A 13,329-nucleotide genomic window follows, 5' to 3' on the forward strand; every position below is an offset into this window, starting at 1 on the left:
GAGCAAATCCCCATATGCCCTTCATGCTGCATTAAGTCATCTTTGCTGACCTACAGTCATTTTTTTAAAAAGCTGCCAATATGGCAATGACAACAAGCCTTCCCCACTTCATTCTGGCCAGCTGGCATCTGAAATGTTCAATGCTGCACTGCACTAGGCAATGCCAGCTTCTGGGGAGGAGGAGGAGAAGGGGAAATTGGGGTTTTTCTCTTGTTGCAGCCAGTTCCCACCATTGCTGTTTTAGGAAGAATGTTAAATGCATCTCTTCAAACTGGCTATTTAAATAATTTCTTACTGTATTTGAGTGATTTTTGTGGCTGGTAGTCAAAATGAATTATCATCATGATTTTAATGATTTTACTATCTAATTTGCTTTTTAAATTCACTTTCACTGATGTTTGTTACCTGACTGGAGCACTTTTTTTCCAGAAAGATGGGATAAAACTTAATCGAGTATGAATTTATATCATGTTTAAACCAGCAGCTTGTGGTTCAAAATGCAAATGAAGAGAAGACTGGAAGATGAAAGCTATTAGGCATGCCTAGGAATAAGCTGTATGCAGCTTTGACAGGAATGAGATAGCATTCCAGGATAAAAAAAAGTGCCAGGAGGATACAAGTTGATTCTCCTTTGGTCAGAATTCTGAAATCCAAATATTCCAAAATCCAAAATTGTCCACATGGGTGGCTGACACAGTGACATCCTTGCTCTCTCATGGTTGGTTCAGTGTACACATACTTTCTTCCACACACACAATTATTAAAAATATTGTGTATAAAATTGCCTTCAGCAATGTGTATAAGGTATATACAAAACAAATGAATTTCATGTTTAGACTTGGGTCCCATCTCCAAGGTATCTCATTATGTATATGCAAATATTCTAAAAATACAGGGGAGGGGGGTGTCAGAAATACAAAACACTGTGGGTCCTAAATAAGGGAGACATAACCTGCATATATTGTCCTTATAGAAGAAGAAGAGTGTGGGATTAAGTCAGAGCTTTGAAAATTTAGCTGTTCATACTATAACTCTCCAAAATCCCCAGCCAGTTCCCAGAAATAATCCAATTCCTTCCTTCCCACCTATGTCTGGCTTATACTGGTAAGCTAAGAATCCTTATTTCCCATTTTTTTGATGTAGCCCAAACAACTCAGAGGCTAACTTTAGAGATAGTCCAATACAAATGTAAACCTCAAACCTGCCAATAAACCAAAAGGCACATATGTTGTGTTTTTTTAAATCATCAAATCAAAGTTACAGTCTTCTGTGGATTTAAGACTACCTGAAACTTCACTGTTCTGCATCATGACATGCTCTGGCAGTGAAAAGGATTTCAATTTTAATATCTCTTCCCCAATCTGTCAATTACCATTTAGAATGTAACCAGCGTTGAGAGCCTTTTGCTTCTGCTCCAAGACACTCAGGTAGAAGGTAGCCCTGTCTCTCACTTCATTATCATCATCCATTACACACCTGAAATCAAAACGAGAGTGATCTACTCAGTGGGAGGCACTGAAATTTCCATGGATCTATCCAAAAATTTCAACTCTGTCCAGCTGGTTAGAAATGCCAGAATCATGTACTGCCATGATGGGTTGGCAGCATATACTAAGCACCAGAGCAGACAGCTTCTGAAAGATAACTGCCTCTTGAAAGATTATTTTATAGCACTGAAAAGAGATCAAAAGGACAAAAGTAATTTGCAGCAGGTGGCAATTTTTAGTGCTCTTAAGGTTAAAGAAATCCTTTTTCTGAACCATGATATTTGTGCTGATTGTGCTAATCTCCTACTCTGCCATTTCAATTAACCAGGACTAGACAGGTGTGTGTGTGAATGCATCTGAATCTGGACTTCTAAACAATCCACCATCTGGATAAAACTCAAAACTGGGATGGCAGTTATTATGTCTGGATGGTTCCTCTATTCTATATGGAATGTCACAAATCAAGGAGCTCAACTCAGTGTCTATGGAATCTGAACATATTTGACATTCACTACACCCTTAATAGATACTGTACTTGCATGATCTGGAAGCCATGCCCAATGAGGAGTGGCTTAGGGAGCTGGGTATGTTTAGCCTGGAGAAGAAACGGTTAAGAGGTCACATGATAGCCACATTTAAATATTTGAAGGGATGACATATTGCAGATGGAGACAGCTTGTCTTCTGCTGCTCCAGAGACTAGGATATTGAGCAATGGATTCAAACTACAGGAAGAGATATCACCTAAACATTAGGAAGAATTTCTCATATATATATATATATATATATATATATATATATATATAATTAAATTGTTTTATTTATATACCGCTATTCCAAAGATCATAGCGGTGAACAGCAAGTAAGCTAATTAGCAAGTAAGCTAATTTGCCCCCAACAGTCTGGGTACTCATTTTAGCGACCTCGGAAGGATGCAAGCCTGAGTCGAGCTTGGGCCCTTTTGCTGGTCTTGAACTCGCAACCTTGTGGTTTCCAGTGAATGGCTGCAGTATAGGCATTTAACCACTGCACCACCAGGGCTCCTGCTCTTTTCCCAGGACTGTGGCTTCACAGCATTAAAAAACAAACAAACAAAAAGTACAATGAAAAATACTTTAAAAATAAATAAATAAATGACGTACATTAAAAAGAATGATTAAACTAGTCCAACATTCCAGCCTGTCCTTATAGTAATTCCTTAAAAGCCTGTTTGAACAGGTAGGTCTTCACCTGCCGGCGGAAAGCCATCAAGGAGGGAGCCGTTCTTATCTCCCTGGGCAGGGAGTTCCAGAGTCTAGGGGCAGCCACCAAGAAGGCCCTCTCTCGTGTCCCCACCGACCATGTTTGTGAAGGTGTTAGGATGGAGGGAAGGGCTTCTCCAGAGGATCTCAGAGTCCGGGCAGGTTCATACCAGGAGAAATGGTCTGCCAAATAGTGTGGACTTGAGCCATCTAGGGCTTTGTAGGTTATAACCAGTACCTTGAATTGTGCCCGGAAACAAACTGGCAGCCAATGAAGCTGTTTCAACAGGAGAGTTGCATGGTCCCTGTAATCTGCCCCTGTTAACAGCCTGGCAGCAGCTCTTTGAACCAGTTGAATTTTCCGAACACTTTTCAAAGGTAGTCCTATGTAGAGCCCATTACAGTAGTCCAAACGGGATATAACCAAGGCATGTACCACCGCGCCAAGATCTGGCTTCTCAAGGAACGGGCGCAGTTGGCGCACAAGTTTTAAATTTCTTGCCAGTAAGAGCTATTTGACAGTGGCATACACTGCCCCAGAGAGTCGTGAAGTCTCCTTCTGTGGAGGGTTTTTAAACAGAGGCTGGATGGCCATTTGTCAGGAATGCTTTGATTGTGTATTCCTGCATGGAAGGAGGTTGGAGCTGACAACTCTTGAGCTCTCTTCCAACTATGATTTTATGATTAACCCTTTTAAAAAAACTTTACTCTCAGTCTATTTTTCATTTCACATTTTGTCATTTTACTAACTCAACATTCTCCTTTCTATGAATTCTGTAGTTTTGGGAATCAACAAAGTGGAATATTTTATTTCTAGCAGGGGAGAGGCGCTTTGGACACTTTCATTCCTTTTATAAATTGATCTTGGCTTCTAATGTATTGAATGTGTAATGCTTCTTGCTCTGCCACCTTGCCTGAAAACATGATTCCAACAGTCCAAGCTACAACATTAGCCTAGACCACCCATACAGGCTCTTCCAGATCAGAAGAGAACCAAGAGATGTCTTATATAGAGAGAATTATAGAAAGTTTGTGGATATTATATCAGACTTGTTGTCTGTATTATTCAGGCTCCTATGTTCATGCAGTACCACGAATCATGATCAAACCCCCTCTGCCTAGTTTCATTCAAGATTGTTCCAGTTTCCTTTGCCAGGGAGAATTCTTTGTACTTCCAGCTCTGTTGTTATTGAAATGTTTGTGCTGGCTCTCTTGAACTGTGGTATGCTATCAAGCTGTCTACTCACAACTCACCTCCTCAGCAACACAAGGATGCTGGGCAGCATCTCTTCATTCTGAGCTCCAAATTTGGCAAGAGCACTCACAGCACCTGCAAACAAATGCAAAACAAGAAAGGATCATTGGGAGAAGACCATCTGGAAAGATTTTTAGAGTGGGGCAGACAAAGTGTGGCTCTCGGACCACATGCATCCTCCCCAACTGTTTTTGAAGACTTCAGCCCCTTCAAATTCCCAAGACCACCCTTTTCCCAACAAACAAACAAACAAACAAAAAAAGGGGGGGAGAGAGAGAAATTGTCTCTTCTGGAAGCCTCCGGGAGAGACAATTCATCTTTTGAATAGGTTTCAGGGCCTTCCTGCACTTCTAAACATAAAAAAAAAAATAATCCATGTTGTAAACCAGAAGTGAACTTCTGGCCACTCCCAGTTGTTATTTTGGGTCTTTATTTTAATTTTTTTATCCAGTTAACAGAAGCATGCATCCTTCCCAAATAAAGAACAACACGACGTAGGACAGCAATTAAGAACAAGTACTGCTAGCAATGAGGTAATGTTCATGTTGTACTTTTACAATTTCTATTTCTATTTCTTCTTCTAATATTTATATTTATTTATATCCCACTCTTTTCCCAGAACTGGGACCCAGAGCAGCTCACAATATTAAAATAATAGTACAACTAAAGACATAGGAAAGTGATACATTAAAGCAGAATAAAATTGTTACAATATTCAAATAAATTGCTTATTAAAAAAATAAAAATACAGTTAAAAAGATAAAATTGTTTAAAACACTTAATATGAGACAACACCTCAAGCTAGTGTTCCTTCCTACATTTGGATATGGCTGTATCAGAGGTTTCTAGAGGCGGTCTTTATAATCTGTTTAACCATTTCAATATGAAGCTGTTACAACCAAGTAACAGGAAAATATTTATAGAGTTGGTCTATGAGTAAATATTTTGATGATTGTCTAAATGTGAAAAGAATGGAATTCTATTGAAGTTCTGTAACCCTCCTTGCAGCCCAATACCCTATGAATGAGAATCAGTGTGGTGTAGTGGTTAATGGTGGAATAGGGCTTGGGAAGGTCTAGTCCCCACTGAGCCACAAAACTCATGAGGTGAACTCAGGCTCATTGGACTCACATTCTCTCACCTGGCCTACTGCACAGGGTTGCTTTGGGTTGGGGAGAAAGAAAGTCAAGCACATTGCCTTGAATTCACTGAAGGAAAGGCTAAATATAAATGTAGCTAACAAACTATCAATAAATGTTATTTAGAGTAGTTTCCCCAAGACCATCCTGTTCAGGGAAGCGTTCCCAGGCATTGCATAATTGTCACTTGCTATTTGATGTTCTTTTGGTGCCTGTTTTATTGAATCATTTCCTATATTGCTATGTATTTTATATGTATTATCCTACTAGAGAGGCCCCTTCCCCACCACCACTCCCTTTGTGTCAAGTCTTTTTAGATTGTAAGCCTGAGGGCAGGGAACCGTCCAATTAAAAAGATTGTATGTACAGCACTGTTAAATTTACAGCGCTTTATAAATAAAGGTTAATAATAATAATAATAATAATAATAATAACAAACCTGCTACCCCCCAACCTCCACCATCCCTAACCATATATTGTGCTGGCTGGGGTAGCTGAAAGTCCCAATCCAAAATACCTAGTGGTCATCTAGCTATTGGGGGAAGCTAGTGAGTCCCAATCTTGCTCCCTATATGTTGTTAGATTTCAACTCTTAGTAGCTCCAATAAGCACCGCCAATTGTGATGAATTGTGGGAATTGTATTCCAACAACATCTGGAGCAATCAAGTAAAATCACAACATTAAAATCTCAGCCCAAGTTGTAATTCACTAGCTGCCCTGGGCTCAATCCAGTTTTCAGTCAGCAAAGTTCAATTATGGTAAAAAGCATAAAGGAAAGATGCTGTAACTCAGTGATAAAACAGCTGTCTTTCAAGCCAAATATTCTACATTTCACTTGTGGCCAATAATCTGATTCTGTTTAAGAGAGCTTCTTCTGTTCCTGTTACAGACACCATTCTAACTGACGTACCTGCCCGGACTTCTTCATGTTCCAAAACAACTCGGTTGTAAATGAAACGGATGTATTTTGAAGGGTTGTTGGTCTTGGGCCCTTCCTGGCCCAGCAAATGGAGAATACGGGTAGCCAGGACAGTGAACTCACAGTCCTCAATAAACTCGCACAGGTGGGAGAGGCCAGTTTCTTTGCTCTCAGAGTTCTCCTCAATGATACCGATGATACATTCAACAATGGCTCTTTTGTACTCGAAGCCTCCCTAGGCAGCAATACAAACAGATCAGTAGGAAAGCTAGAGAGCAAGGCCTCTGTTTTTACTGTGACATATATGTGTATGTGTGTGCGTGTGTGTGTGTGTGTGTGTGTGTGTGTGTGAGAGAGAGAGAGAGAGAGAGAGAGAGAGAATTCTACACATTTTCTCCTGACTTTACAAGGGAGAAGTTCTGCAATGAAGTAATGCCTTTCCTAAAGTTTAGTCCATACATGGATGTTACAGGCCTTTTGAATTTCTATCTTGAAGCCATTAGGTATAAGACTATGTGGGAGGAACTTTGAAACTGGAATATATCAGAATCTGTACTATATCAAAATGAGAATCTCCTGATGAAAATGAAATGCTCTGTTCCACCAGATTTTGTGTGGGTGGCAAGGTAATTCTGTCTAGATAGGCTTAATATTAACAGATCCAAAGGCTAGACAGAATTATAATGACAGATAAACATCAATGGAGGCAGGATAATAACAATAGAAAGAAAGAAGATGTTGCATCAGATCATTTTAAACAAGATATAAACTCTCAGGAAAGTCCTGGAAAAATAATCAATATTTGTTTGTTAGCTACCTACAAAAATGGTCAAGAGGAATCAAGGACTGGCTGCAAGTATTACTTTACTCTAGGGGTAAAAAAAAAAGAGACTGATGCCTTTTGGCTTGCTGGTAGGATTCATAAGAGTAATTTTTTTGTGAGAGACTGTTGGGATACCACTGACTGGCAGGAAAATCTATGTCTATCTCACATATGATGTCAGAGACAAAGGAAAACAAGGACTCAGAGGAACCCAAGCAGACTAGAGCTTGGCACAGTTACTTATTTGGATCATATTTCTCTGAATCGCTAAGCCAGCTAAGTCTGGAGGGCTATGTCAGTTATAGTCTCAAAAAATAACTTTTCCAATCTCTGTAGCAGACTTCACATCTTCATAGGTGTTAGGGGTTTGGCACTGCATATTCAGACTAAGACTCCAATTGAATGAAAAGGAGGTAGTGCTTCAGCTGACAGCAGAGCAGGCCATCACTGTAAGCTGCAAGAGGGCAGGCAGAAGTAACAACTGTTCCTTCTCCCAAAATCCATCTCTCCTCTGACTGTCTCTGTTAGAGTCAGAGGAGAGACTATCTCTGTCTCTCTTCTGTCTCCATGGTGTATGCATGATGCATGTCAGCATAGCAGGATGGGGCTGGGAATTCTCCAAAGATTTTCTCAGGATTTGTGTTGAACATATAATGGACGTTAAAACAGTGTTCACTGTTAAGCACAGGTTTTGGAGCACATCATCCACCAACCCACTGCTGGGTGAGGATGATGGGAATTGTAGTCTTATACTCATTGAATACTCCATTTTAGTGAAAGCTGTTCTGAATACAGATGTATAGAAGCAACTTTAGAACAAAACACACACCAAGAAAAATCCTGATGTAAAGAGTCTTCAATACACATTATGCATCAACCTCCTCAAATTTGGTATCCTCCAGACATGTTTGACTGCAACTCCCGTCTTCCCTAATCAGTGTGGCTGGTGAAGAATGCATGACAACTCACTCATTATAAAAAGTCTGTACAGCGTAAACAATAACAATATTTTTTCTGCAGGAAATAGAAGCCAAGTTTGGCTAGTATTTTTTTTTTTAAATTTTATTTATGATTAACATGACATACAAATTTTATAGAAACATAAAACATGTAAAACAAACATATTTACATTGCGATACATTTAATTGTCATTAACTAACAAATAAATGAACAAGTCAAACTAAAAAAATTATATATATATATGTATGTATGTATGTCTATACACTAGATACCTCTGTTTTGAGAGCATGATTCGGTTATTTAAACGGGTAAACGACATTTTCTTTCTGTCGTCATCCGTTACTTATGAGTTATTTTGCAGCATTTCTGTTATTCCATTAGGGTTATTAACTTATTCATTTTTTCCCATTTCCTTTGGAAGTTTTGATCTGTCTTTCCGTTAATCATCATGGTTATTTTATCCATTTCCCTCAGTTCATTTACCTTTATTATCCATTCTTTCTTTAAATCTTGTTTCCCCCCTTTCCAATACTTAGCAAAAGTTAAGCGTGCTGCAGTTATTATATACAGTAAAACGTCTATTTCTTCACGGCAAAGCTTTCCCTTAAGATCTTCAGTAATATTTAGTAAATACATTTGGGGTTTCTTTTCTATTTCCCATTGTGTGGTATATTGAATTGTTCGGTGAATCTCTCCCCAAAATTTTTTCGCACACTTACACTCCCACCACATATGAAACAAAGTTGCATTGTTCTCACCACATTTCCAGCAATTGTTGTCTTTCACATTTTTAATCTTAGCTAATTTTTGTGGAGATAGATGCCATCTGTATAGTAATTTGTAATAATTTTCCACTAGATTAGCACTTTTAGTAAATTTTAAATTTTTTTTCCAAGTATTTTCCCAGTTGCTCAATGGGATAGATTCTTTAATATCTTGCATCCATTTGATCATGGTTCCTTTTACCAGTTCTCCTTCTAATTCAATATCTAGTAGCATTTTATATACTTTTGATATCATATGTTTTTGCCCCTTAAACAGTATTTTGTCCAAAGCATTCAGTTCTGTTTCGATACCCATATCTTTTTTATCCTTATTGTATCTTCCTTTTAGTTTATAATAAAACAGCCAGTTAATTTTTTTCCCTTCTTTTTTAAGTTGTTCCATCGTTTTGATTTGTTGCCCTTTCCCTGTTTTGATAAGGATATCAGAATATGTAATCCATTTTTTATTTAACGGTTTTTCTGACTTATAGAATGCTTCCTGAATTGAGGTCCATCCTGGTATTTTGGTATACCAGAACTTCTTATATTTTCCCCAAACTTTAATCAGAGTTCTCCTAATTAAATGTTTATTCCATTCTTTAAGATCTTGCCTTTCATAACAGAGATAGGCATGCAAGCCCTTATCCAGTTTGATTCCCTCTAACGCTAGCAGTTCTTCATTGTTTAGGTTTATCCATTCTTTTATCCATGTTATACTACATGCGTTATAATACACTTCTAAATTAGGTAGGCCTAACCCTCCTTTCTCCCTTTGGTCTTGCAAATAAGTTATTCTAATTCTTGATTTTTTCCCTTGCCAGATAAATTCTTGAATGTCTTTATTCCACCGCTTGAATATTTTTTTTGACGTTATGACAGGAATGGTCTGGAAAAAGAAAATCATCTTAGGGAGCACATACATTTTAATTAGCGCTATTCTTCCCAGTAGTGATAGTTGTAGATTTTTCCATTTTTTCAAATTGTTTCTCACCTTATCCCAAGTTATAGTATAATTATTTTCTAGTAGCTCAGAATTTTTGTTAGTAATAGTAATACCTAAGTATTTTGCTTTTTTAACAATCTTTAAATCCGTTTTCTCCTCTAGTTCTTTTTCTTCTGAGTTGGACATATTTTTTGTCAAAATCCCACTTTTCTGTTTGTTAATTTTTAATCCAGTCATATCACACGCTTTCTCCAAAGTTGCCTCCATTCTAGAAATGCTGCTGATCGGATTATCTACAAATAAAACAATATCATCTGCAAAAGCTTTTAGCTTAAATTGATAATTATTAATCTGTACACCTTTAATTTGGTCATCTTCTCTAATTTTCTTTAACATAACTTCAATCATCATTATAAACAAGAGTGGGGACAAAGGGCAGCCTTGCCTTGTTCCTTTGTTAATTTTACAGCTTTCAGATCTTTCACCATTAATTATTATTTGTGCGTTTTGATTTGCGTATATTGTATTGACCCAGTTAGAAAATCTTTCTCCGATTTCACTTTGTTTTAATACCTCCTTCAAGAAGAGCCAATTAACATTATCAAATGCTTTTTCTAAATCAAGTAGTATAATACCTAGTTTCTTCTCCTTATGTAGTTCATAATATTCAATTATATTCATTAAAATTCTAGTATTGTTTTTAATATGTCGCTCTGGAAGAAAACCAGCTTGGTCTTTGTGTACCCATTGTGACAAAATATGTTTCAGTCTATCAGCCAGTATAGAAACAAAGATTTTATAATCTAGATTGAGAAGAGATATTGGCCTATAATTATCAATCAATTCCACATCTCTATTTTCTTTTGGTATCAGAGAGATCATTGCATTACCCCAAGTTTGCGGGTATCTTCCTATTTCTATTTCGTTTATTGCGTTGTGCAGTGGTGTCACTAACTCATCTACAAAAGTCTTATAGTATTGAGCTGTTAAACCATCTGGTCCTGGGGCTTTATTCTCTTTTAATTTTTTAATTGCTGCCTGTATTTCATCCTTTGTAATAGGATTGTTTAATTTCTCTCGCTGTTCTGCTGTAAATTTAGTTATTTTCCCACTTTTTATAAATTCTTCAATTTCTCTTCTTTTAATGTCAGTTATTTCCTCTGCTTTGTAGAGATTTCTATAGTATTCTGTGACTATTCTTCTAATTTGCTCAGGATGGGTATATTCCTTTCCTTTCTCTTTCAATTTAATTATAGTTTTATTTTCTCTTTGCTTTCTAATTTTGTATGCCAGCCATTTGCCTGATTTATTGGCATGTTCAAAATAGTGTTGTTTCGCATATTTCACCCTTTCAGCTACTTGTCGTGTAATTTTATGATTAAGTTGGTTTCTTATTATTTTTAGTTCTTGTTCCCGTTTTCCATCTTTAGGGTTTTGTTTTAATTCTAATTCTTTTTGTTTTATTTTATCCATTAGTTCTTTCTCCCTTTGTCTTTCAAATCTTTTTTTCCTTATTTCTTGTTCTATTAATTGACCTCGTACAACTGCTTTGCTTGCCTCCCAAACGATGTGTGCTGGCATTTCAGCTGTCGTGTTTTCTTGAAAAAAATAACGTAGTTCACTTCTAATTTTACAAATAATCTCCTCATCTCTTAGGAGGTAATTCTTTAATTTCCATGTGAATTGTTTTTTATAAGATTCTAGAACCATGCTAATGGCATTGTGATCTGAAAAGGTTTTAGGTAGTATTTCAATCTTTCGAATAGCCTTACATAAATCTTTCGAAACACAAATAAAGTCAATTCTCGACCATGTCTTGAATCTATCTGAATAAAAGGTGTAATCTCTGCCAGAATTATTCCTTGTTCTCCACATATCAATTAAATTTAGCTCTTCCATTAATTCAAATGCTGAATTGGGCAATTTCCCTTGCTTTTCTTTTTCTTTTTTTGCATTAGATCTATCTATTTCGGGGTCCCAAACCCCATTCCAATCACCTGCTATTATGATTTTCTCATAATCCCATCTGATTATTAATTGACACAATTTTTTATAAAATTCTCCTTTATTTTCTTGTGGTGCATATAAATTGACTAATAGTATTTTTTCAGCCTGTAATTTTATTTCAAGTTTGGCTAGTATTGACAGCCATGTATTCAAGTAGCTTAATGGTCAAACTTAGAAATTAAACTACAGCAGCATTAACCCTACTGCTCCTGTCTTATGGTGCTTTTAATTCATATTGTAAATATCCCAGAACAAATTGTATTTCAATTCAAGAACAATGGCAAAAATCCCAAACAGTTATGCCTACCTCCTCTCGGAGCATGGTGAAGAGGAAGTTCATGAGGACTGCATGCTTGCGTGGATACTTCTGACAGAGGGCGCTGATAGCCTGGACCACCACAACCTAGCATACAGGGTTTGAAAAGAGAACAAGCATCTTCAACAACTGGACTTTTATCTCACATTAACACGTCCAGCCCTACATGTAGCTATATAAATTATATGAATTCTTTCCATACCTTGAACTCATCTGAGATTTCAGACATGAAGGTGGAGATCTGCTTCATGAGCCGGTCAATGCTGCTCTCACTGCCAGTTTTCAAGAGAGTTGTGATGGCCAGGGTAGCAATGCTGCGGTTGGAGTCCGTCACTAGGTTCTCCAAGTCAAGGTTGCAGGCAGTCACAGCAGATGGGTGCTTCATAGCAACCTAGTGGACAGAAACAAAAAGCAGACTACCTAGACTACAGTGCCAAAACCAATGTGCAAAGAGAGATGCACAGGAATAACTTATGTTCTTTATGCTCATTCCTCTCCCTAGACAATGCTCCCAGAGTTGGGATGCTTCCAGACTGACATCCATCCTTTAGCATTACCAGCAAAATTGTATCAAACAGATTTTTATTGTTAAGAAAAAAAGATGGATACAGTAGCAGCAAAACGTAGGATGTGTACAAGCCAAAAACCTCATCTGGGGACTCCATAAAAACAGTTAGCCTCAGAGGCTCAAAGATATTTCCTAGGTCTGAGTGTTTTTGGGTCACAGACCCCACTGAGATTGTAATGAAAGCTACTACCTCCCTCCTGGAAAAATACACCTAAACATAATGTTCAAAGCAAACTGAAGGTAGAATAATATTTGTTTCCCTTGGTACTCAATTCACAGGCCCAATGAAGCCCAATAAACCTAATCTATACCTAATCGCCACAAATTAAGAAACCCTGCTTTAAATGCTTTGGACTACAACTCCCATAGTGCCTTGTCATTAACCTATATTGAATGTGGCTGATGACAGTTGTAAGTCTAAACATCTGGAGGCCAAAGACTAAGCTTTGGTATTCCAAGCCTCAGTCCTGCTGAGCCACTGCCATACATTATGCCTCAGCCAAGTGAGCCAACCAAATCAGTCACAGTTTTCACATTATTATTATTATTATTATTATTATTATTATTATACAGTACTTTATTTATATAGCACTGTAGATTTACACAGCGCTGTACATCCAATCAATAAAATAGACAAAAAGAAACTTGCCTATGGTGTACATTCTACAAAATAATAACAAAATACATATAAAATAATACATAATAATAGATTATAGGAATCGGTAAAATAAGCAGGCAACAAATTAAAAATATCAAGTATGAAATATCAAACGTCAAATAACAATCACACGATGCCTGGGAACGCTTCCCTGAACAGTATAGTCTTCAACTCAGTTTTGAAACTGGTTAAAGAAGTGAGGATCTGTGCTTGTAGGGGAAGGAGGTTCCAGGAGCGAGGGGCAGCAAG

General features: G+C 37.4%; 1 protein-coding gene across 2 annotated transcripts in view; it reads right to left on the reverse strand.

Moving 5' to 3' along the window:
• LOC149321435 (coatomer subunit gamma-1) overlaps window positions 1-13,329 on the reverse strand; it is a 40,890-nt gene that overhangs the window by 11,860 nt on the left and 15,701 nt on the right. For both annotated transcript variants that reach the window (XM_089521617.1, XM_089521606.1), the window contains exons 12-16: window positions 12,057-12,245; window positions 11,846-11,941; window positions 6,033-6,276; window positions 3,982-4,057; window positions 1,373-1,476 (exon numbers count right to left, since the gene is read on the reverse strand). In XM_089521617.1, coding sequence (XP_089377743.1) covers window positions 1,373-1,476; window positions 3,982-4,057; window positions 6,033-6,276; window positions 11,846-11,941; window positions 12,057-12,245 — 709 coding nt within the window. The remainder of the gene's footprint in view (window positions 1-1,372; window positions 1,477-3,981; window positions 4,058-6,032; window positions 6,277-11,845; window positions 11,942-12,056; window positions 12,246-13,329) is intronic.

This window comes from Sceloporus occidentalis, unplaced genomic scaffold (assembly GCF_023333645.1).
Source record: "Sceloporus occidentalis isolate IW3139 unplaced genomic scaffold, rSceOcc1.0.p SCAF_1, whole genome shotgun sequence".
In the NCBI taxonomy this organism is placed as follows: domain Eukaryota; kingdom Metazoa; phylum Chordata; class Lepidosauria; order Squamata; family Phrynosomatidae; genus Sceloporus; species Sceloporus occidentalis.